Below are 25,898 nucleotides of genomic sequence, written 5' to 3'. Positions count from 1 at the left end.
ACAAACCAGCAGTGGTAATTCCAGTGGTAATTGGCACACTGGGTGCTATTCCAAAAGCACTGGAATTACATTTAAAACAGTTAAAAATTGACAAAATCACCATCAGTCAAATGCAAAAAGCCGCACTGCTTGGATCTGCACGCATATTACGAAAATACGTTACGACGTCCTAGGCCCCTGGGTGGGGCCCGACTAGTAACCAATGCCAAATCCGGCGAAACAACTGGCCGCTGTGATACAATTGTATAATAATAATAATAACTGTCGTAAGTCAAGGACAACCTACGAAGTGCAATTGTGCTGTCATAAGTCGCCTTGTGGCTTTCTGACCCATCCCAGGGAGCCTCCCCGTCCACGCTCAACGTTAACAGAAGGAAAAAGGAAGAAGAGACTTACCTGTCCAAACTGAACTTCCGAACAAACAAGATTCAGACTAATTTGCATCTCATAAAAAGGGATTTAAAGACCTCACAGACGAGCACACTTCAGAGCACACTGACAATGTCTCCTCGAACAGTGATGAAACGTTTGCCAAGCTTGGAGCTCAAATCAACCGCCTAGACTTACCTGTGGATGTATTGGAGGGAATGGAGGGAATGGATGGCCAGGACCATCTCCGCCAGGTAGAAACAGGCCATGTCTTCTGGCAGCCGGTCCTCAAACTTCCTCAGCAGAGTGAGTAGGTCTCCTCCGGCGTAATAATCCATCACCAGGTACTGTCAAAAGAAGTGCCAACCTCTAGCATCCCTTCCCAACCTGCGTTCTGCAGGTGGGGACTTTGACTCCCAGAATTCCCCAGTCGGTGAGGGGCTTGCTGAGAATTCTGGGAGCTGAAGTTCACACCTTCCCTGTGGTGAATACGGAAGTCTGAATGAACTGAACTCCTGGCGGCTTCTGGGAATGTTTTGGTGCAAAATTCTCATTTGGTGGAGACTGCAAAGCCCAGCATCCTCAGCTTGCACTGCCGACCAGAATTGTGGGACAATATTTGCACATGGGTCAGAGTGTGGAATTGTGTTCTCAATCTGGGCAGCTTTAAGACGGGTGGACTTCAACTCCCAGAATTCCATCAGCCCAGCTGGTTGGGGAATTCTGGGAGTTGAAGTCCATCCATCAGCCCAGCTGGTTGGGGAATTCTGGGAGTTGAAGTCTATCCATCAGCCCAGCTGGTTGGGGAATTCTGGGAGTTGAAGTCTATCCATCAGCCCAGCTGGTTGGGGAATTCTGGGAGTTGAAGTCCACTCATTTTATAGCTGCCCAGATTGAGAAAGACTAGTGAGGAAAATCAGGATTGCCAATCCTTCATTTTTTACCTCAGGTTCACCTGGTTACTTCAAGCTGCAGTTAGAACCAGAGGCCAGTGGCCTTTTCAGGTTTCTAGTCCACTGTGAGGAAAGATGGTACAAATCAGTTTTGCTGGCATTGAATCGTTACAAGATTTTCTGACACTACACTCTTCCAAAGACATTTTGGGGAGCAGGGCATCAAGAAAAGCACTGGGCAGTCATGATCAGTGGGCAGCGAGGTGACAGGCCAATTTTCTGAAATTTTGCAAAGAAATGACCATTTTTCCATCGCTTTTAGCAACAATTGAAGCCAGCCCCACAGATGCTCCTGACTGGAAGGGTTGGGCTTGAGAGGGAACCATGCAACAGAAGGGAAATGAATCCACTTTTCTATCCTCCACCTTTAATTTTTTATTTTATTCAAAGAAGAAAATGCAAAACCCAAAAGAAAAAGAAAAACATTTAACAAAGGCAAATCAAAACTGGACAAGAAAAAATGAGAATTAAAAAGGACAAAAACCCTTATTTCCCCCTCCTAGTTGAACCTTAACAAATCTATTGCACTATCATGGCACCCTCCCTCCTTCCAAAGCAGGTCCAAAATTTTACAAGCGTCTCCCTCTATTGGCGCCCGATATTCTCGATTCACACAACACACACACACACACACACACACACACAAAACCTGGAAGCTGGGGTTAGCATGTCATGTGAACCGAGGAAATCAGGTTTGCAAACAACTGACTCAGAGGCCAAAATGGGGCCAAGCATCCACTGCACAGAATCCCTTTCTCCGTTCACTTCGTCCCCAGGCTCCACTCCACAGACGGAAACCACCAATGCTGGTTCCCAACAGACCGACATCCGAGAGGAAACCCAGTTCAAAATCTCCTGCCCCACAGGATTCAAAAACGCATTCTTGTCTCACCAGATAGTGCTCGTCCTGGAAGGCGTAATGCAGCGTGGTAATCCACTGTCGATCTCCATGCACGAGGACATCCCGCTCCTCTCGGAAACAGGCCGTCTGAAAGGAGACGGGTGCAAAAGATGACACATCTCTACTTAACACACCTGAAACCTATGCTATTCAGGCGCAGAAAAAGGATACAGACGTTCCTCGACTTACGATCGCAAATTTTGGTGGTGTCAGTGTGGCCGTTAAGTCGAGGACTATTTGTCATTAAGTGGTGCAGTCGTTAAGTGGTGCAGTCATTAAGCGGGACATCACATGCCCACAGCTTGCAACCTTCCCTGTCAGCTTCTCCACTGATTTTGCTTGCCAGAAACTGGCTGGGAAGGCCCCCCAAAACTATAAAATGTAAAATATTAATATGAAAGCAAATAATGAATAACCTGAATAAGCTAATAAAATCAAGGTAAAAGGCAAAGGTTCCCCTTGCACATCTGTGGTAGTCGTTCCTGACTCTAGGGGGCGCTGCTCATCTCTGTTTCAAAGCCGAAGAGCCAGCGCTGTCCAAAGACGTCTCCGTGGTCATGTGGCGGGCATGACTCAATGCCGAAGACGCATGGAACGCTCTTCCCTTCCCACCAAAGGTGGTTCCTATTTTTCTACTTGCATTTTTATGTGCTTTCGAACTGCTAGGTTGGCAGAAGGTGGGACAAGGAACAGGAGCTCACTCTGTTATGCGGCACTGGGGATTCGAACCGCCCAACTGCCGATCTTTCTGATCGACAAGCTCAACGTCTTAGCCACTGAGCCGCCACGTCCCTGAAAATCACCTTAATAAATCCTAATTACAAAAATAATTCTTAGGTCTTTGGTTAGGACTTGAAGTTTTCTCCCACCTCAGATCGTGAACCTTCACTCTTCACTACCCACAATGATCATAATTTATTCCATTTATATGCCACCGACTCTCAGCGACTCCGCAAGGCTCACAACCAAGAAAGAAGTGACAATAATTCAATCTGAATTCAAAGAAGGGCGGGGTCTTTGTGTGTGTGCGTGGCGAGGTTGGGATCCCCTATCCCCATCTTCCTACAACCAACCAGCCCACTTGATGGCTAAGAAAGTTTCTGGATTAATCAAACAAAGGAATCAATGAAAATTAGAAGTAGGGACCCCCAAATGGCCGAATTCCACATCGGTCATTTTCTTGACAACGGCACAAAAATGGTTTTAATGCCGCCTTTCTCCAGCTGCTTTCCCGGGCTAGCTTGGTGATCTCGTAGTGGTCTCCCATCCGAGGAGATCTAACTTGCTGAGATCACTGGTTTTGACTTTGGCAGGGCCTGGGAATTGTCACCTCGGTTCTCTTCAGCATTTCCCACTTGTGCAGAATCTTCATGGCGTAGATTTCCTCCGTCTGCTTCATTCGCACAACAGCCACCTGGGAGGGGAGAGAGCAGGAGAGAGATGGGGCAGGGGAGCCATTAGAATAAGAACACAGAATCATAGAATAAGCGAGCTGGAAGGGACCTTGTGGGTCATGTAGTCCAACCCCCTGCTCAAGCAGGAGACCTTGCACCATTTCTAAAAAGTGGCAGTCCAGTCTCTTCTTGAAGATCTCCAGTGATGGAGCTCTCACAACCTCTGATGGCAAGCTGTTTCACTGGTTAATTGTCCTTAGTGTTAGGAAGTTTCTCCTTAATTCCAGGTTGCTTCTTTCCTTGATTAGTTTCCATCCATTGCTTCTTGTCCTATTTCTTCTCTGCACTCTTTCCAGAGTCCCCACATCTTTTCTTCTATCGGGGTACCCGGAATTGGATGCAGCATTCCAAGTGTGGTCTGACCAGTTCAGTATAAAATGGTGCTAGCACTTCATGTGACCTTGATACAATCAACAATTAACTAGTGAACAATTATTAACCAGTGGAACAGCTTGCCACCAGAAATTGTGGGCGCTCCATCCTTGGAGGTTTTCAAGAAGAGACTGGACAGCTCTTTGTCTGGAATGGAAAAGGGTCTCCTGCCTGAGCAGGGGGCTGGACTAGATGACCTCCAAGGTCCCTTCCAACTCTGTTATTCTGTAAGGTTCTCCTGAGTGAGCAAGGGGGCTAGACTAGAAGATCTCCAAGGTCCCTTCCACCTCTGTTATTCTGTAAGGGTCTCCTGCTTGATCCAGGGGGCTGGACTAGAAGACCTCCAAGGTCCCTTCTACCTCTGTTATTCTGTAAGGGTCTCCTGCCTGAGCAGGGGATTGGACTAGAAGACCTCCAAGGTCCCTTCCACCTCTGTTATTCTCTAAGGGTCTCCTGCTTGAGCAAAGGGGGCTGGACTAGAAGACCTCCAAGGTACCTTCCACCTCTGTTATTCTGTAAGGGTCTCCTGCTTGAGCAAGGGGGCTGGACTAGAAGACCTCCAAGGTCCCTTCCACCTCTGTTATTCTCTAAGGGTCTCCTGCTTGAGCAAAGGGGGCTGGACTAGAAGACCTCCAAGGTCCCTTCCACCTCTGTTATTCTCTAAGGGTCTCCTGCTTGAGCAAAGGGGGCTGGACTAGAAGACCTCCAAGGTCCCTTCCACCTCTGTTATTCTCTAAGGGTCTCCTGCTTGAGCAAAGCGGGCTGGACTAGAAGACCTCCAAGGTCCCTTCCACCTCTGTTATTCTGTAAGGGTCTCCTGCTTGAGCAAAGGGGGCTGGACTAGAAGACCTCCAAGGTCCCTTCTACCTCTGTTATTCTGTAAGGGTCTCCTGCTTGAGCAAGGGGGCTGGACTAGAAGACCTCCAAGGTCCCTTCCACCTCTGTTATTCTCTAAGGGCCTCCTGCTTGAGCAAAGGGGGCTGGACTAGAAGACCTCCAAGGTCCCTTCCACCTCTGTTATTCTGTAAGGGTCTCCTGCTTGATCCAGGGGGCTGGACTAGAAGACCTCCAAGGTCCCTTCTACCTCTGTTATTCTGTAAGGGTCTCCTGCTTGAGCAAGGGGGCTGGACTAGAAGATCTCCAAGGTCCCTTCCACCCCTGTTATTCTGTAAGGGTCTCCTGCTTGATCCAGGGGGCTGGACTAGAAGACCTCCAAGGTCCCTTCTACCTCTGTTATTCTGTAAGGGTCTCCTGCTTGAGCAAGGGGGCTGGACTAGAAGACCTCCAAGGTCCCTTCCACCTCTGTTATTCTGTAAGGGTCTCCTGCTTGAGCAAAGGGGGCTGGACTAGAAGACCTCCAAGGTCCCTTCCACCTCTGTTATTCTGTAAGGGTCTCCTGCTTGAGCAAGGGGGCTGGACTAGAAGACCTCCAAGATCCCTTCCACCTCTGTTATTCTGTAAGGGTCTCCTGTTTGAGCAAATGGGGCTGGACTAGAAGACCTCCAAGGTCCCTTCCACCTCTGTTATTCTGTAAGGGTCTCCTGCTTGAGCAAGGGGGCTGGACTAGAAGACCTCCAAGGTCCCTTCCACCTCTGTTATTCTCTAAGGGTCTCCTGCTTGAGCAAGGGGGCTGGACTAGAAGACCTCCAAGGTCCCTTCCACCTCTGTTATTCTGTAAGGGTCTCCTGCTTGAGCAAAGTGGGCTGGACTAGAAGACCTCCAAGGTCCCTTCCACCTCTGTTATTCTGTAAGGGTCTCCTGCTTGAGCAAGGGGGCTGGACTAGAAGACCCTCTGTTGATGCAACCTAGGAATTTTGCTTCAGTGGACGCAGATTCTGCCCCTCTGCAAAGACATCAACAGCAGGAAGCTCGGTCAATGTTTCTGCTTACGGCATTTTGTGAATCCCCCCAGATCGAGTGTACAATCCAAGGGCAGAAATGAAACATGAGTTTACGCAGAAAAGTGAGTTCTCAGCATATAACATCCATTTTTGCCGGTATGTCTGTTGCTAAGCTAGATGGTTAAGTAAATCGGGCAAATATATAGTTTCTTCTCTGGGCACAATGAGAATATATCTGCTGCGAACTCTGCCCTGGCGACAGAAAGGGCATCTGGCCAGTAAACACATGGCTCCATTCAGTTGCCCTGACTCTACCCCGATACAAGGGATTACGGAGTCATTAAAAGGAAAAAATAATATTATGGCTAAGTGAATCGGGCCCGATATTATGATTTATTTTTCTCCGGGTTGATAAGTGAATCACTGCAATCATTCAGTGAAACATTCAGTCTTTAAATGGATCCAGTTTCCACCTGTCACCTTGCTTGTGGGAAACTGGCTGGGGAAGCCGTAAATGGCGATCTAATGAATCCAGGATAATTCAAATGTCATAAATAATAGGATGGTTTCCCAGTGCCCAAATTTTGTTAATGTGACAGTGGGGGAACCCGGTGGCAGTCATAAGTGCGAGGATCATTCTTATGTCACTTTTTATCAGTGCCGAAGTGCCTCCTGACTCCTGAGGTCGCCGTGGCTTTAAATCCCCCCCATTTCTGGGGACTCACCTCCCCAAAGGCTCCTCTCCCGATCACCTTCAGGATCTCGAAGTCGTCACGACGCAAACTCAGCTGTTTCACCCGGGAAACCAACGGGGAGGCTGTGGAGAGGAGAAATTAAAAAAAGAGAAAGAAAGAAACTTGTTTTACGGAGTCCTTCGCCACAACGGCACCAGCGGAAAACCGGCTGAACCGGAGGCTTGAAAAGCCGCAGCCGTTCTGCGTGTCAAGCTTGATTTCTTTTAAACTTTAGTTAGTTGGGTGCTTGCTTGGGTGATTCAGGGACAGCCAGAAGAGAGTTAATTCTGCACCTCTGCAAGGAGACCGCTAAAAATAAGGACTTTCTCCTAATTTTGACATCTTTGCCTGTTTCACGTCGTAAAGTTAACCTGGTTATTGGATGTTGTTGTGGCTTCACACATGACTCGGTTCGTCAGACTAGCCAAGCCCTGGTTTTCTTGGAAGCAATGTGGAAAGGATGTGCCTGTCACTTACTTCTGGCCTGGTTTGTTTTCACTTTGGGGAATACCCGGCCTAGCTGATACCCCGGGGATCGCTTGGTGGCCTCCCTTCCAAAGCCCTTCCAATCCTTAGCTACATCTAAACTGGGGTTTTCACCATCCCGGCAGTTTTAAAATGGATGGACCAACACCCATGATGGCCGGGGGATTCTGGGAGTGGAAGCCCACCCCTCTTAAAGCCTGCTGGATGGGGGATTCTGGGAGTGGAAGCCCACCCCTCTTAAAGAATGCTGGATGGGGGATTCTGGAAGTTGAAGTCCACCCCTCTTAAAGCATGCTGGATGGGGGATTCTGGGAGTTAAAGCCCACCCCTCTTAAAGCATGCTGGATGGGGGGTTCTGGGAGTTAAAGCCCACCCCTCTTAAAGCCTGCTGGATGGGGGATTCTGGGAGTTAAAGCCCACCCCTCTTAAAGCATGCTGGATGGGGGGTTCTGGGAGGGAAACCCACCCATCTTTTTTTTTTAAAATATAATTTTTATTAAACATTATTACCTTTAAAAAACAGGGAAAAAAATACAGCGACATAAATACAACGACATAAGCAAGACAAATCATACATAACAATATAAAGTAAAACATACAGATACAAATGCCGTTTTAAGCATACAACCCCCCCTCCCCTCCCCCCCCCACGGTGACAGTCATTCACAGCCCAGTTTTTTCTTTCTTTCCTCATTGTTAGGTCTCTAAACCACATCTTCTCATGGCAAGATTCAGGGATCTATTACGGTACCTATGTTAACTTTCCCCATTTTAAGTCCCTGCTGTTCTCTTTGTCGCCCACATATACCATAGGTTCCAGCTAAGATAATGTTCTGTTTCTCCTTTGTCCCTCAGCCAACCCGTCATTCTATCCATTTCTGCACATTCATAGATCTTTTTAATTATAGCATCTTCCGACGGAATAGTAGTGGATTTCCAAAATTGTGCATAGGTTATTCTTGCGGCCACAATTATATGCAGGCTCAAGTGCCATATTGAACTGCTTATGTTTTCTGGTTTGATGCTTAGTAGAAGGTTCTCGGGTCTCCATTCAATGCTTGCCCCGGTAACCTCTTTTAACCATTTTTTAATCCTTTTCCAATATTTCGTGGCCTCAGTACAGGACCACCAAATATGGTAGAATGTGCCATCCTTTCTTCCACATTTCCAACACAATGGAGATAAGCATTTCTCAAACTTCTCAACTTTTATGATAGGTGGACTCCAACTCCCAGAATTCCTTCATGCTGGCTGGGGGATTCTGGGAGCTGAAGCCCACCCATCTTAAAGAATGCTGGATGGGGGATTCTGGGAGTTGAAGTCCACCCCTCTTAAAGCATGCTGGATGGGGGATTCTGGGAGTTGAAGTCCACCCCTCTTAAAGCATGCTGGATGGGGATTTTGGGAGTTGAAGTCCACCCCTCTTAAAGCATGCTGGATGGGGGATTCTGGGAGTTAAAACCCACCCTTCTTAAAGGATGCTAGCTGGGGGATTCTGGGAGTTGAAAAGATGGATGAATGGATAGATAGATTGATACGATAGATAAAAGATATAGATGAAAGAGATGGATGGATGGAGAGATAGATAGACAGACAGACAGACAGACAGACAGAAAGAAGATATAGATGAAAGAGATGGATGGATGGATGGTTGAGTGGATAAATAGATAGATAATGAAAGAGATAGATGAGAGATGAGAAAGAGAGGGATAGATAGATGAAAGAGATAGAGGGATAGACAGAGAGACAGACAGAAAGAAGATATAGATGAAAGAGATGGATGGATGGATGGTTGGGTGGATAGATAGATGAAAGAGAAAGATGAGAGATGAGAGAGGGGGGGAGAGATAGATGAAAGAGATAGGTGGACAGACAAACAGATAGACAGACACATAGTCGTGCAAACGTTTTAGAAATGTCTTGATCAGTGAACCGAACTTAATAGATTGATGTCAATGAGAGCAACATAGAATCAAACAAGATCCAATTGCAAAAACAAAAACAAAAACAAAACCCTTTTTGGATTAATAGATTTTGTCCACTTTTTGACTCCTCCTCTGGCTTTGTGGTGGCTTGAACCTCTGCATCTCGGGCCCCGTAGAGTTCTCAACTTTGGCTGGGGGGATTCTGGGAGTTGAAGTCCACCCACCTTCGAGAGCTCAAGGCTGAGACTCCCGGGACTTAGCAGTTGTTCCTATCCTGTGATCTCCCTAGCAATTCAGCTTTCAAGGTTGCACAGCCCCTTCCCCCTTTGCCTGTTTTTCAGAGGAGTCCCTGACATGGCAGGGATGGGGGGTCCTTGTGCCCCTCTAAAAAAACCAGCTCCCTGCAGAACCGCCAGAAAGCTGGAAACAATACTTTAAAAGAGATTTACCTTTGTCCTGCCCAACTGCTCCAATTCCAACACCAGTGCAGGCTATCATTTAGCCTTAGCAAACACCAAGGTTGCCCTGTACTTAAAACTGGTAAATCCCTTTTTAAAGAGATTAAATCCGTGCATTAATTAAACTCACATTGTTTGCTCTGATGGGGAGCTAAGAACCAGGAGCAAAGATTTTTTAAAAATAATAGTTATTATATTCCTTTTAACTGGAAGCTGGCTGAGAGCTGAACTACTGCACGCATCTTCCACCAGCCAAAAGAACTTTTCCCCGTTTCTTGGCACATAACACCTTAGGAGCCAAGGTGGCGCAGTGGTTAAATGCAGCACTGCAGGCTACTGCTAGATCAGCAGGTCAGCGGTTCAAATCTCACCGGCTCAGGGTTGACTCAGCCTTCCATCCTTCCGAGGTGGGTAAAATGAGGACCCAGATTGTTGGGGGCAATATGCTGACTCTCTGTAAACCGCTTAGAGAGGCCTGAAAGGCCTATGAAGCGGTATATAAGTCTACTGCTATTGCTATTGCTATTGCTATTACACTGGTTAGTTTCAGTGATGGTTGAAGCTGATCAGAGGACTGGAGGCTAAAACATATGAAGAAGGGTTGCAGGGACCGGGTATCTCTAATCGAATGAAGACAAGACCTCTCTTGAGATGATAAAAGTCTTCCAATATTTGAGGGGCTGCCCCAAAGAAGAGGGGGTTCCCCTGCTCTCCAAAGCACCAGAAGGGAAGACAGGGATGGAAATTAACCAAGGAGAGAAGCACTTTGGAATTCAGGAGAAATCCCCTAAGAACAATCGACCAATGAGCCGGGGGTTGGACTAGATGACCTACAAGATCCCTTCCCACTCTGTTTTTCTGTATCCAGTTTTGTTTTTCTCCATGGTATATAAAAAGATGTTGAGACTCTGGAAAGAGTGCAGAGAAGAGCAACCAGGATGAAACCACATTAGGGAATCTTTGGTCTATGCCTGGGGTGCATCCCAAATACAGGTGATCCTCAACATACAACTACAACTTAGCCCAAGATTTCTGTTGCTAAGGGAAGCATTTGCTAAGTGAGTTTTGTCCCTCTTTGCGGCCTTTCTTGCCACCATCGTTAAGTGAATCCCTGCAGTTGTTAAGATAGTAACATGGCTGTTGAGCACCTCTGGCCTCTCCATTGCCTTTGCTTGTCCGAAGGTCACAAAAGGAGATCACCTGATCCCGGGACCGTCATAAATAGTTGGCATAAATTGGCATAAATTGGCAATTGACTCATACTTACGTGAATTTTTATCCCATGGCTAGGGGGATGCTGCAGAGATCGTAAGTGTGAATAACGGTCATTTTTTCATGGCCGTCGTAACTTTGAACAAACTGTTGTAAGTTGAGAACTACCTGTAGACTGATTTTTTTAAAAGTAAAATCTTTCGCTACAGCCAAACCTCATTCGTATCTTCAAATTAAAATGTCCTCAACCAACAAGCCAATCCAGGTAAGTCCTCGGCTTATGACCGCAATGAAGCACTTCCATGACTGAAATGAATCATTTCAGGGCCGGACCCCAATTTTTAATGGTTGTTAAACAATAACATGGTCATAAAGCGAATCAGGTGGCTGTTAAGTGAGTCTGGCTTCCCCAATAGACTTTGCTTGGAGGAAGACGGCTGGCAAGGGCGCACAACCTGATCACGTGACTGCAAGAGGCCGCATCCATCGTAAATTTGCCCCCAATTGCCATCGCTCGTCTGCAAGGCTGGTGCGACGGTTATCACTCTGAACAGGGGCCCTGTCGCTTTTTTTTCACTACCGTCATAACTCCGAATAATCACTAAGCAAGTGTGCTGAGCCACAAATGTATCAACTGAGAGTAAAACCACACTTCCTTCCAGCACTGATGACGTTACCTAGTTGGGCGATGAAACGTTTGCAATTCTAATGGTGGTTTCCCCCCCCCCAAAAAAAACGCAACTGGGCTTCCCTGGAAGACGTTTCGCTTCTCATCCAAGAAGCTTCTTCGGTTCTTCTTCAGCTTCCCATCAAAACTGAAGAAGCATCTTGGATGAGAAGCGAAAGGTCTTCCAGGGAAGCCCAGTTGGAAAAGGAACTTTGGGGCAACCAGGGCCTGGATGGTGGAGGATCTCCATAGACTGAAACATCTGCAAGAAAACCACCAAGCTTACAGAGCACCAAGGAACCACAGTCCGTTTCTTCCTCCTCCTCCTCCTCCTCCTCCTCCTCCTCCTCCTCCTCCTCCTCCCCCTCTTCCTACCCTACTCCCTTCTGTCACTGATGATGTTGGCTGGTTGGGTAATGAAACATCTGCAAGAAAATAACCGAGCTCAGAAAGGACCAAGAAGCCGTCCTCCTCCTCCTCCTCCTCTTCTCTGCCTCCTCCTCCTCCTCCTCGCCCTTCTCCTCCTCCTCCTTCTTTTTCTCCTCCTCCTCCTCCTTCTCCTTCTTCTTCTTCTCCTTGTCCTCCTCCTCCTTTTTCTTCTTCTTCTTCTTCTCCTCCTCCTTCTTCTTCTCCTTCCTCCTCCTCCACCTCTTCTCCCCTTTGTCCTCCTCCTCCACCTTCTCCTCTTCCTCCTTCTTCTTCTCCTCCTTCTCCTCCTCTTCCTCCTCCTCCTCTTCCTCCTTCTCCTTCTCTTCCTCCTTCTTGTCCTTCTTCTTCTCCTCCTCCTTGCCCTTCTTCATCTTCTTCTCCTCCTTCTTCTCCACCCTTCTCCTCCCCTCCCCCCTTCTATCACTAATGCTATTACCTAGTTGGGTAATGAAACATCTGCAAGAAAACCACCAGGCTCAGAGAGCACCAAGGACCCCTTCTCCACCCTTCTCCTCCTCCTCCTCCTCTTCCTCTCCTCTTATCACTGATGATATTGCCTAGATGGGTAATGAAACATCTGCAAGAATGCGAACTCAGAAAGCACCAAGAAGCCATAGTCTTCTTCTTCCTCCTCCTCCTCCCCTCCTCCTTCTAGAACTGATGTCATTAGCAAGTTGGGTAATGAAATATCTGCAAGAAAACCACCAGGCTCAGAGAGCACCACAGACCCCACAAATGGCCATAAGTCCACTTGTGAACCTCCCTGGTGGGGAGACGGGACTGATCTCTCAAATGGTATAGGTATTGGACTAGATGACCTACAAGATCCCTTCCAATTCTGTTAAACTAATCTAAATACAGAGATTCTCTTGTATCAAGGTAGATTCCTGTTTAAATCAAGAGAAACATGAGGACTAGAAGCTTTCTCAGAAAGAGACACTTCAGAAGGGTAGGACAGCAACTACAGGAGACCTTCTCCGACCTCTCAAGCTGACCCACTCACTTTCTGACTAACCTTCTAAGGTGTTTAAGGTGTTGGGGAATCCCTTGTCCAGGTTTAAACCTAGATTCACACAGCATTCTTGTCCAGCCTCGTCTTTGCCGGTTGTGTGAACCAGACCCGCAATGTCAAATAAGACAATCTGGTTTCAAAGCAAAAACAAAAGGCATTTTGGCATTTGAATCCGGGCTTTGGGGGATTATCTTGAATCAAAAGACGCAAGGGCAGGGGTCTCCAAACTTGGGAACTTTTAAGACTTGTGGACTTCAACTCACAAGTCTTCAAGTTCCCAAGTTTGGACATCCCTGCACAAGGTATTTTCCCCACATCAAATGTGTGAAGCCAAATATCTGAGATGGGCAGGTGTGTGAGGAGATGAGATCCCTCCTGGTGCATAAAGTGAATTCCAGATGTGGGGGGCATGGGGGGGCAGGAAGTAGTACACCCACCGTTTTCGTTCCAAAGAGAAGCAGGAAATCACCCCACTCTCTTGACCTGCTTGTAGGCAGGCTGTGGGTGCCCTCCCAGCGGCTGATGGAGCCTTTCCATGGGGCAGGGCCTCTGGTGGCACTACTCAGATGAACAGAGCTGGAAGGGACCTTGGAGGTCACCTAGTCCAACCCCCACCCAACCAGGAGACCCTACACTCTTTCTGACAGAGGACAGTCCAGTCTCTTCTTGAAAGCCTCCAGGGATGAAGATCCCACAACTTCTGCTCCATGGGTTGATTGTTCTCCCTGTCAGGAAATTCCTCCTTATTTCCAGGTTGAACCTCTCCTTGGTCAGTTTCCATCTGTTGTTCCTTGTCTGGCCTTCGGGGGCTTTGGGAAATAGCTTGACCCCCTAACTCCTCTCTGTGGCAGCCGCTCAAATATTGGAAGATGCTCTCCTGTCTCCCCTGGTCCTTCTCTTCCCTAGACTGGCCAGGCCCAGTTCCTGCAACCGTTCATCGGATGTTTGAGCCTCCAATCCCCTCATCACCCTGGTTGCTCTTCTCTATGGCATTCCTACCCCTCAGATAAAGATCCAACAGGTTCCCACCCACCCCAATGAAACAATGCCTTCAGATGTTTTTTCTTTTGCACACTAGGCTGAATCACAGATTGATTGGGGAGTCTGTCTGTCTATTTTCTTTCTATGGATCTATCTGTTATCATCTCTATCCATCCATCCATCCTTATTCTCTCTATCTCTTTATTCATCTGTTATCATCTTTCCATCTGTCTGCCTATCATCTTATTCTCCCTCTTTATCTACCTGTTATCATCTCTATCCACCCACCCACCCACTCATCCATCCATCCATCCATCCATCCATCCATCCATCATCTATCATTATCATCATATTCTATTCTATTCTAATTCTATTCCATATTTCTATTCTATTCTAATTCTATTCCATATTCCTATTCTATTCTATATTTTCTTTTCTTTTCTTTATTCTATTCTATTCTAACCAACTGTATTATATTCTAACCAACTATATTCTATTATAACCAACTGTATTCTATTATAGCCAACTATAGTCTATTATAACCAACTGTATTCTATTATAGCCAACTATATTCTATTATAACCAACTGTATTATATTATAACCAACTATATTCTATTATAACCAACTGTATTATATTATAAACAACTATATTCTATTATAACCAACTGTATTATATTATAAACAACTATATTCTATTATAACCAACTGTATTATATTATAGCCAACTATATTCTATTCTAACCAACTGTATTATATTATAAACAACTATATTCTATTATAACCAACTGTATTATATTATAAACAACTATATTCTATTATAACCAACTGTATTATATTATAGCCAACTATATTCTATTATAACCAACTGTATTATATTATAAACAACTATATTCTATTATAACCAACTGTATTATATTATAAACAACTATATTCTATTATAACCAACTGTATTATATTATAGCCAACTATATTCTATTATAACCAACTGTATTATATTATAAACAACTATATTCTATTATAACCAACTGTATTATATTATAAACAACTATATTCTATTATAACCAACTGTATTATATTATAGCCAACTATATTCTATTATAACCAACTGTATTATATTATAGCCAACTATATTCTATTATAACCAACTGTATTATATTATAGCCAACTATATTCTATTATAACCAACTGTATTATATTATAGCCAACTATATTCTATTATAACCAACTGTATTATATTATAAACAACTATATTCTATTATAACCAACTGTATTATATTATAGCCAACTATATTCTATTATAACCAACTGTATTATATTATAACCAACTATATTCTATTATAACCAACTGTATTCTATTATAGCCAACTATATTCTATTATAACCAACTGTATTATATTATAACCAACTGTATTCTATTATAGCCAACTATATTCTATTATAACCAACTGTATTATATTATAGCCAACTATATTCTATTCTAACCAACTGTATTATATTATAAACAACTATATTCTATTATAACCAACTGTATTATATTATAAACAACTATATTCTATTATAACCAACTGTATTCTATTATAGCCAACTATATTCTATTATAACCAACTGTATTATATTATAAACAACTATATTCTATTATAACCAACTGTATTCTATTATAGCCAACTATATTCTATTATAACCAACTGTATTCTATTATAGCCAACTATATTCTATTATAACCAACTGTATTATATTATAAACAACTATATTCTATTATAACCAACTGTATTATATTATAAACAACTATATTCTATTATAACCAACTGTATTATATTATAAACAACTATATTCTATTATAACCAACTGTATTCTATTATAGCCAACTATATTCTATTATAACCAACTGTATTCTATTATAGCCAACTATATTCTATTATAACCAACTATTTTATATTATAGCCAACTAAAGGCAACCAACTTTTGATCCTGTCTTTCTCATCTCAGACAAACATGGAGATATGACAAGTCAACCATCCGGGGAATCTTGGCTTAGGAGTGGCATGAGGAATTTAGCTTTGTTGCATGCCCAGCTGAATCACAGACCTCTTACACCCAGGGTGGCAAAGCAAAGGCTGGCCTTGATTTATGGATCCTTGCTTGTTTGCAAGCCAAAAGCCAGGATTCACGAGCTTGTGGGGAGGAAGCTTAAATAGACCATTGTTGGCTTGTTCATTTGTTTTACGGCAGTAGAATTAAACGCAAAGCTACTTCTAGCACGAGGCATGTGGGGGACCAGCTGGTGCAATACTTAAGGTAGTAAACAAGGAGCAGGGAAATCCCCTTTCAGCTGGGCTTTGAGACGGCCTACCTCGCAGGGATGTTGTTCTTGGCAGGAAAAGATTTGGACAGCGGCCTTGAGTTCTTTTGAGCCCAGAAACCGTACAAAATGAAATCATTTTCTCCAAGCGGCATAGAAATTGAACCGATGCTGGTGATTAGATCAGGGGTGTCCAATCTTAAGCCCTGTGGAGTTGAAGTTGAATTCTGGGAGTTGAAGTCCACATGTCTTAAAGTGGCCAAGGTTGGCCACCCCGGGGTTAATAATGACCCCTCAGTTGCCCTGTTGGCATCTGCTCAGCCTCCCACGCAGGAGCTGGAATTGCCACCGGGCAGCTACCAAAGGGAACCCAACCACAGATGCTCCCCGAAGAGAACCGGAGAAGCAAGGAAGAGTCAATCAATGCAGGCTTAACTCAGGCTTGGCTCTTCGACTGAGCCACACAGTGGTTTGTTTGTGGGAACTCGGCAACTGCTGTTTGCTAGCCTCAGCTTCCCGCTCAGGGTGATTCATAGCCCCAATGGACTGTGGTTTCTTCAGCAAAGACGTTTGAAATCTTCTTTACACCTTTTTTTCCCTTGGATGCTCATCCTGCCTGGCATCTGCTGGGAATTTACCATAGCCTCGAGATGGGAAAGTGCTTAGGGCAATGGTTCTCAACCATAGCCACCTCAGAAGTGTGGCTTTCGGCTCCCAGAATTCCCCAGTCATCTCAATTTAAGATATAGGGACTTCAACTCCCAGAATTCCCCACTCAGCATGCTTCTAGATTCATGGACTTCAACTCCCAGAATTGTCCAGTCATTGTACTTTAAGAAATACGGACTTCAACTCCCAGAATTCCCCAGTCAACGTGCTTTAAGAAATATGGACTTCAACTCCCAGAATTCCCTAGTGGTTGTGCTTTAAGAAATATGGACTTCAACTGCCAGAATTTACAATTATCGTGCTTTAAAATATATGGACTTCAACTCCCAGAATACAACTGATTGGAGAATTCTGGGTGTTGAAGTCCACCCATCTTAAAGTTGCAAAGATCGAACAACACTATTCCAGAAGGCACAAGTCTATAAAACACACAGAGATCTTTCCTTTTTTAAAATTTTCCTGCAGCATAAGGGAGGGGGGTGGTTCAACACTCTTTCACAACTCCAGAAGCACCAAGAGGACACTGAAATAGGATAGGGTCTCTTGCTTGAGCAGGGGGCTGGACTAGAAGGCCTCCAAGGTCCCTTTCCAGGTCTATTCTGATTATCTTGGGAGGGGCTCTCTCTCTCTCTCTCTCTTTTTCTTCCATCCCCTCTCTATTTACCTATCATCTCTCCCCCCCCTCTCTCCTCCCTCCCTTCCTTGGCTAATTACTTCTGGATTACACTGAAGCTCCATCTGCTCACACCTCTCGTGAGCAAGGCTTGGCCAGCAAGCACCCAATGACATCAATGAAATGAGATGGGTGATCCATGGGTGTGTATTGTGGGGTGAGCAGCATCCGCCAGGTTCCAATTTTTCGTTTAGGGCCTGCCAGGATTCAGTTCTCCCTTCTGTGATACACAACCCACAATTCTGAGATTTCCCTTCCTACAAAAAGGCAGTCCTGGGGATTGTGCGAATGCAGGCCGAGAAAGTGGGTGCAGAGATAAGGATTAGGCCAATGGGGTTTTGGGTAGCCAAGATTGGCATCTGGGCAGTGTTTCCTACGCAGATTCCACCTGTTTTCGTCCTCCCAAGCCAGCCTGATAATTCTGTGTGAGTCAGAAAGTGTCCTTGTTTTTGGAAACAAGAAAGAAAGAAAGAAAGAAAGAAAGAAAGAAAGAAAGAAAGAAAGAAAGAAAGGAAGGAAGGAAGGAAGGAAGGAAGGAAGGAAGGAAGGAAGGAAGGAAGAAAGAAAGAAAGAGGGGGCTTAGCAGTGAGAAGATGGACTTTCAGGCACTTCCTGAATGACCATCTATACCGGAGTCTTTTTTGGAGGATTCTTTTGAATCTAAGCTGTCCCGAAGAGACAGTGACGTGGGAGGAACTCCACGGTCCCAGAGGTACCCGCAAAATCTCTGGGAACCTAAGGAAAGCCTTCCTAATCCAGTGGCTTCCGGATCGGCTAAACAATGCCGACTGTAACTGCGAAGACCCAGAGAGAGAGCAGAATATGAGCAGGTCGTTTGATGTGAGTTTTAAATCCTTTTTTTTGTTGGAAAGAGAGCACCCTATATTTGGAAACTTAGTTTAAAATAAGGCTGAGAAGTGAGAAAAGCGGCGGAGATAAATGTTTGCCATTTGGAAGTTTATTTTTCTGTTCCTTTTTTCTAATTCCTAAGCCGGGCTGGACTTTCCTGTAATTTGAATCGGCTTTTTGCATTCCTTCTCTTTGTTGTCGACACCTTTAACTTTGAATTTATTGGGGCACTAAATCTTAAACTTAAAGTGCTTTGAAGATTGGTTTTTTTTTTCTTTGGCTTGCTTTTCTTCGTTGCCTTTTAGCCCTTTTGAGGTTTGTCTTTTTTTTTTACAATTAGTAATTAACAAACGGAATGGACTAAAACAAGCTGTAAATTACAAACTACAAGCCAACACTGCCATCTTGTGGACTTGGACTTTGTTATTAAAATCCCCCCTGTAATGTACTTGATTTACGTGTTTACGCAGCTGGCAAACTGAGATAAAACAGCAAAGCTGACCGTGACCTTGAAAAGACTCTTATCTTAGGGGGGGGGAAAAAGAGTCCGGGAAAAATCATTTGTTTTAGCTTGTTGGCATCCTTTCATCTCCCAACACCATTCTCATATTACCGGCTGTGGAGATATCGACACCAAGTTTTTCTTTTTTGATCATCACCATCGACCTTTTGATCTTTTACATATATTTTTTTTCTCTTCTCTGTTTTGATTTTTTTTTAACCTCTGGATCACCTCTTGACTATCTACATTTTTTCTGCTTCTTTCTTTTCTCACTTGTAACTGAAGCACCCCTTCTCCCCTTTTTGGAGGGGGGGTATCTTCCTTTTTTTTTATTACTATTTCATACTCTCTTACTTATATATATATATATTTTATTGCACTCTACTGCATTTCATCCTTGAAACAAAAAAAAAAACCTTCCTCTTCTTTCCTTCCTTTTCTTTCCCTTCTCTCTTTTCCTTCCTTTTTTCCCTCCCCCCTTTTCTTATTTCCCCTCTCCCTCCTCTGTGTACTTTACGTACTTAATCCACTATACTTATAACCCTCTACCCTCTAATACTAATTGGCTATGAGTAGAAAAGCAGTTGCCCCTGGCTTTACATCAACCCCTGCCCCCTCACCTGCGGGAGGCCAGAGGACAACACAGATGACGTCTCATCAGGAAAAAGAGAAGGAAGCCAACTTTGAAACACTTATACAAATGATGCAGAAAATGCAAGCAGGAAACGATACCCTTGTAAAAAAAATGGAGGCAATGGAACAACAAAATCTAAGTATTGTACAAAAGGTTGATAATATGGAAGGAAAAGTAGAAAGTATACACAACTGGATGCTGAAATATGAAAATAGGATTCAAAAAATTGAAAATAAGATTCAAGAAGGAGAGAAGAAAACTGAAAAGCTAGAGATTAGACTAAGTGATGTAGAAAGAGAGAGCAGTGGAATATTAAGATGGGAGATGGACAGGTCTGAATTTTTTTTAAGATTCCAAAACATAGAAGAAGAAAAAGGAGAGGACTTAGTCCAGATAATTTCAAATATTTTGATAGATGTTCTGGGGATGTCCCAGGACCAAATAAAAGAAACAATTGATGAGACTTTTAGAGTATACACAAGGTATGCAATGAGAAATGCTCTTCCAAGGGAAGTGCATGTAAGATTTACTAAGAAAACAATTAAATCACAAATCCTACAGAAAATGAGAGACAGAAAATTAGAATATAAAGGAAAGGAGATTGTAGTACTTAAACAAATCCCAAGAGAGGTGAGAGAGAGGAGAAGAGAATATCAATTTCTGACCAAAGTATTGATAAAAAAAGGTGTTAACTACAGATGGCTCATACCGGAAGGTTTATTATGTACTTGGCAAGGACAAAGACACAGGATAGATACAATTGAGAAGGCAGAAGCTTTCTACGAAGAATACTTCAGAGAAACGGCGGAGAAAGCTGGGAAAGACGATGCAGTGATACAAATACTGGAACCACCTGTAACCGCGACCGAAAAAATAGAAGGAGCAGTAGGTGGAAGTGAGAAAGAAGGGGAGATAGGGAATGGGAGCTGCAAAGAAAAACGAGAACCTAGATCCACTAGAGCAATAAACCCTGTATATAAAGTATAAACATGGAAGAAAGAAAAATGATTACAATTAACATTAATGGACTCAATTCGGTAGCTAAAAGGAAGAAAGTATTTCATAAATTAGAGAAGTTACAACGACATAATTTGTCTGCAAGAAGTACATATCCAAAAGAAATATGAACATTTATTAACTCAACCAAAGCTTGGGAAAATGTTTTCATCATTGGCAAATTGTAAGAAAAGAGGAGTGGTCTTCTATATTAAAGGCAACATCCCAACAAAAGTAGTATACGCAGAGGAAGAGGGAAGAATTTTGATGGTGGAAATTATGGACACCAAAAAGACACTCCTAATTGGAATCTACGCCCCTAATGAAAAACAAGATGAATTCTACAAAAAACTACACAAAAAAGTTTTGGAACTAGACTATGCTGATATTTGTATGATGGGAGACTTTAATGGCATTGTGAATCCAAATATGGACTATAAAACACATAAAACAAAAAAATTAAACAGGAAGCCTCTGCCAAAATCTTTTTTCAGGATGACAGATGAACTAAATTTAAAAGATATATGGAGAGAAAGAAACGTTAAAAAAGAACAATATACCTTCTACTCAAATAGACATTCTTCACTCTCCAGAATAGATATGATATGGGTTTCAGCGGACCTGAGCTCCAACATAAAAGAAATTGAGATCGAAGCTAGCACCTGGGCGGACCATAATCCAATTTTAATTAAATGGAAAGGACAAAGGGTAAGATCTAGATGGACACTAAATAACACTATATTGAAAGAAAAAGAGTTTGTACAAAAAATGGAAAAAGAGTTAGTCCTTTTTTTAAAAGAAAATAGGAAAGAAGATACGTCGTTGCAGAATCTCTGGGACACAATGAAGGCTGTTATTAGAGGTTTGACAATAGACTACACAAGGAAGAGAAACTCCAAAAAAAGACAAATGCATAAAGCTTTAGACAACGACTATAAAATACTTGAAAGAGATCTACAGAGAGCACCACAAAAAAAAGATGTTAAAATAAAGATGGACATAATTAAACACAAAATGGACTTATTAGAAAAGGAAGAACTGGCACAAAAAATTAGAGGTGCCAAACAGAATTATTTTGAAAATGCGAACAAACCAGGCAGGTGGTTAGCATATAAGATGAAAAAAGAGAGAGAAACAAAGAAAATACTACAACTAAGAGACAAACAAGGAGAAATTCAATATGGAAATACCGAAAAGAAAAAAATTATACATGATTACTACGTTAAACTTTATGAACAAGAGAAGGTGGAGGAGGGACGAGTCAAAAAGTATCTACAAGATGCCAATCTCCCCCAGGTACCAGATGAAACTAGAACAATGTTAGAAAGTAAAATAACAATGATGGAGCTAACAGAGGCACTTAAAAAACAAAATAATGGGAGAGCCCCAGGACCAGATGGTCTACCCGTGGAATTCTACAGAACATTTGAAGAAATATTGACCCTCCCACTCCTACAAGTCATGAATGAAGTGATGACTGAGAACCAAATACCGAAGTCATGGTCAGAAGCGTATATCACATTACTACCCAAGGAAGAGACTGATTTAACACAAATCAAGAATTATAGACCAATCTCTTTATTAAACTCAGACTACAAGCTATTTGCATCTATACTAGCTGAGAGACTTAAAAAATACTTAAATGGCGTCATCCATTCAGATCAAAATGGCTTTTTACCTAAAAGACAAATCAAAGACAATATGAGAATAATTTTGAATACCTTGGAATACTATGAGGCCCATCCAGAAAAACAATTGGCACTGATGTTCCTCGATGCGCAGAAGGCCTTTGATAATGTGAATTGGCAGTTTATGTTTTTGCAACTGGAGCAGATGAACTTTGGCAAGAAATTCACTCAAAGTATACGAACGATATACCAGAAACAAGCAGCAAAGATAATGGTAAATGGAGAACTAACAGAACCGATTGAAATAAAGAGAGGTACAAGACAAGGCTGCCCACTATCTCCGCTACTTTTTGTCCTAACACTAGAGGTCTTAAACAGAAAGATTAGAGAAGAAGAAGAAATAAGAGGAATGAAAATTAAGAGAGAAGAGTATAAACTGCAAGCGTTCGCAGACGACTTAGTTTTCATTCTTGAAGACCCATTAGAAACTGCACCCAAATTGTTAGAAAGAATAGAGGAATATGGAGAAGTAGCAGGCTTGAAAATAAACAAAGATAAAACAAAGATCATGACAAAGAATATCCCAGCTACACAAAAGGATCAGTTGTCAGAAATGTTGCAGATTCAAAACACAAGTAAAATTAAATATTTGGGGATACATTTATCACCTAGATGTAGCACTCTTAAAGAGGATAATTATACCAGATTAAAACGACAAATAGCAATCGATTTGGAGAAATGGGGAAACTTGCATTTATCAATGATGGGAAGAATTTCTACAATTAAAATGAACATTCTACCTAGAATTTTATATCTGTTTCAGACAATCCCAATTAGACTGGGTAAGGATTTTTTTCTAGACTTAAATAAAATAGTTTTGAAATTTATTTGGCAAGGGAAAAAAGCTAGAATAAAGCTTAAATTACTACAAGATGTTAGATCAAGAGGAGGTTTTGGTTTACCCGATTGGGAGCTATACTATCAGGCAGCAAACCTGATGTGGATTAAGGAGTGGATATCATTAAAAAACTCTAGATTATTGAACGTAGAAGGTCATGATTTGCTGTTGGGATGGCATGCCTTCTTATGGTATAAGGGAACTAAACCACATGGTTACTTTAGAAGACATTATATAAGGGAGGCATTGTTGTTAAATTGGGAAAAGATTAAAAAATTACATTATTTAAAAATTCCAGTCTGGACATCAACAATTGAAGCATTCTCGTATCCGATAATACATAAAAAGGAACAAACAGTTAGATATATAGAATTATTGAATGCAGAGGGTGAGCTCAAATCTAGTCAAGAGTTGAAGCAAGAAGGGATGGAAATGAACTGGTATTCATATGTACAGATACAATCTAGATATAATGAAGATAGAAAAACTAAAGGTCTATATAATAAAATGACTGAGCTAGATAAAATTCTAACAGGTACCGATGAAAAAGTAATTAAAAAACTATATGGATATTTATTGGAGTTTAAATTGCATGAAGAACAAGTTAAAGAAACTATGATTGCTTGGGGGGAAAATTTTAAGTATGGGATTGATTTAGAGAATTGGCAGAAATTGTGGTCTCAAAATTACAAAATGACAATGTCTACTGCATATAGAGAAAACTTGTATAAGATGTTTTATAGGTGGCATCTACCCCCGACCAGAATCGCAAGAATGTTTAAGAATAAATCAGAAAAGTGTTGGAAATGTCACCAGATACCTGGCTCATACTACCACATGTGGTGGACTTGCACTGAAGCCAAAAGATACTGGACTAAAATCCACATGTGGTTGGAGAAAATGATACATAAACAAATAGACTTTAAACCAGAGGTCTTTTTATTGGGAATTTTACCAGAAACCTACAATAAAGACTTAAAATATTTGATTGTAAATGTTGTAACAGCAGCCAGAATTGTATTTGCAAAAAACTGGAAAAATGAAACAATACCAAAAGAGGAAGAAATCATTCGAAAAATAATGGACTGTGCCGAAATGAGTAAATTGACATTTGAAATTAGAGAGCAAGAGGATGAACAATTTTATAAGATATGGGACCTGTTTTATCAATGGCTAAGGAAAAAAGAACAAAATTTTGGAAATGAAAAATGATATACTTATGCTTTAATTGGAAAAAGTAAATGATGATATAATTATGCTGTGAAATAATTCAACAATGATATAAGGAAGTACTAATATAAGGTCTGGTGATATAATGTATAAGCTTAAGAATTTATTATAATGATATTTCGCTGCTGATAAGGTAATTCTAGTAGGGGAACAAATGAAAACTGGTATATATAGGCAGCAATGCCTTGTTGAACAATGAAGGAATAAGATCTCTGTTTGAAGGTATGAAATGCAAGGTTAACAATGAATAGAAGTATATTCTCTGGGGGAAAACAATGCTAATGTTAACTGAATATATATGGTAGAAGGAAAATGAGACCTTTAGTTACATTAGAGGAAATATCTGAGATGGTAAACATTATTTGAAGATGTAGATGTTAAAACAACCGTAATCAAACGACATGCTGCATGTGATGATGGTTTTTTTTCTTTTTCTTTTTTTGTTTTTGTTTTTTTTTTTTTTCCCCTTCCCTTTTTAGACCTTTTTTGTCCTTTTTGGCCTTCCCCCCTCCCCCCACCCTTTTTTTTTCTTTTCCCCTTCTCTTTTTGAACTTTTTTTTTTCTTTTGTCCTTTTTGGCCTCCCCTCCCTTCCCCCACCCTTTTTTTTTTCTTCCTCTCTCCCTTGTTTTACTTTGTTGTTTTTTGTTTTTTAAACCCTAGCTTATTGTGGTGCTTATTAAATATACAATAGAGAGATACGGGATGTATAAACTTAGTAGGGATGCACCTGTGATTAAACGACATATTGTATGTGAAGATTGGTTTTCCCTCCCCCCCCTTTTTTTTCTCTCCATCCTCTCCCTTTCCCATTGTTGTCTATGTAACAAAAAAATAAAAATAATTAAAAAAAGAAAGAAAGACAGACAGACAGACAGACAGACAGACAGACAGAAAGAAAGAAAGAAAGAAAGAAAGAAAGAAAGAAAGAAAGAAAGAAAGGGGACCTCTTCCAGCCAAGACCCCTCTCCAAAAGCGGGGTGGGCTAAGCTCTCTCCAGTCCTAGCCAAGCCCCCCCCTCCACCTCCCTCCCTTAGCCTGGAGGCTCCGAAGCAACCTCTGTCCCAGGCTCGTCCCGCTCAGAGGCTCCTCCGCTGGAGCCTCCGCACTCTGCACGTGCCCAGGAGCCCCCTCCCCATCCAGCCCCCGACTCACCCCACTCCAGAAACTGCTGGACGCTCCTCTCGCGGCGCAGCGGGGCGGCGCTGCATTCCTGGTGGACGCAGAGCAGGAGGTCGAGCAGCCCCTCCAGCCCCGCCGCCCCCTCGCCCCCCAGCAGAGCCCGCAGCCCGGCCGGGCGCCGCTCCAGCGGGCTGCACATGCTGGCTGTCGCGGCCGAGGAGGAGGAGGAGGAGGAGGAGGAGGACGCGGGCGCCGGGCCGGATCCTCCGCGGAGCCCGCAATGGGAGCAGCCTCAGCCCCGCCGCCCCGCCCCGATGAAGTCCACATGTCTTAAAGTGGCCAAGGTCGGCCACCCCGGGGTTAATAATGACCCCTCAGTTGCCCTGTTAGCATCTGCTCAGCCTCCCACGCAGGAGCTGGAATTGCCACCGGGCAGCTACCAAAGGGAACCCAACCACAGATGCTCCCCGAAGAGAACCGGAGAAGCAAGGAAGAGTCAATCAATGCAGGCTTAACTCAGGCTTGGCTCTTCGACTGAGCCACACAGTGGTTTGTTTGTGGGAACTCGGCAACTGCTGTTTGCTAGCCTCAGCTTCCCGCTCAGG

The 25,898-nt window shown here is 42.9% G+C and overlaps 1 protein-coding gene across 1 annotated transcript in view; it reads right to left on the bottom strand.

The window, feature by feature from the left end:
* Positions 1 to 25,492, bottom strand: part of LOC148042274 (serine/threonine-protein kinase MRCK gamma-like) — a 37,676-nt gene extending 12,184 nt beyond the window's left edge. The window contains exons 1-5 of the mRNA XM_087703071.1: positions 25,327 to 25,492; positions 6,616 to 6,707; positions 3,554 to 3,637; positions 2,215 to 2,310; positions 568 to 716 (exon numbers count right to left, since the gene is read on the bottom strand). Of these exons, the coding sequence (XP_087559197.1) occupies positions 568 to 716; positions 2,215 to 2,310; positions 3,554 to 3,637; positions 6,616 to 6,707; positions 25,327 to 25,492 (587 nt within the window). The remainder of the gene's footprint in view (positions 1 to 567; positions 717 to 2,214; positions 2,311 to 3,553; positions 3,638 to 6,615; positions 6,708 to 25,326) is intronic.
* Between the last annotated feature and the right edge of the window lie 406 nt (positions 25,493 to 25,898).

This window comes from Thamnophis sirtalis, unplaced genomic scaffold (genome assembly GCF_051295495.1).
Source record: "Thamnophis sirtalis isolate CommonGarterSnake01/CBP01778 unplaced genomic scaffold, rThaSir2_p1.2 scaffold_19, whole genome shotgun sequence".
Classification (NCBI taxonomy): Eukaryota; Metazoa; Chordata; class Lepidosauria; order Squamata; family Natricidae; genus Thamnophis; species Thamnophis sirtalis.
Note: the sequence above shows the minus strand (reverse complement) of the source record. Positions and strands in the feature narration are given on the sequence as shown.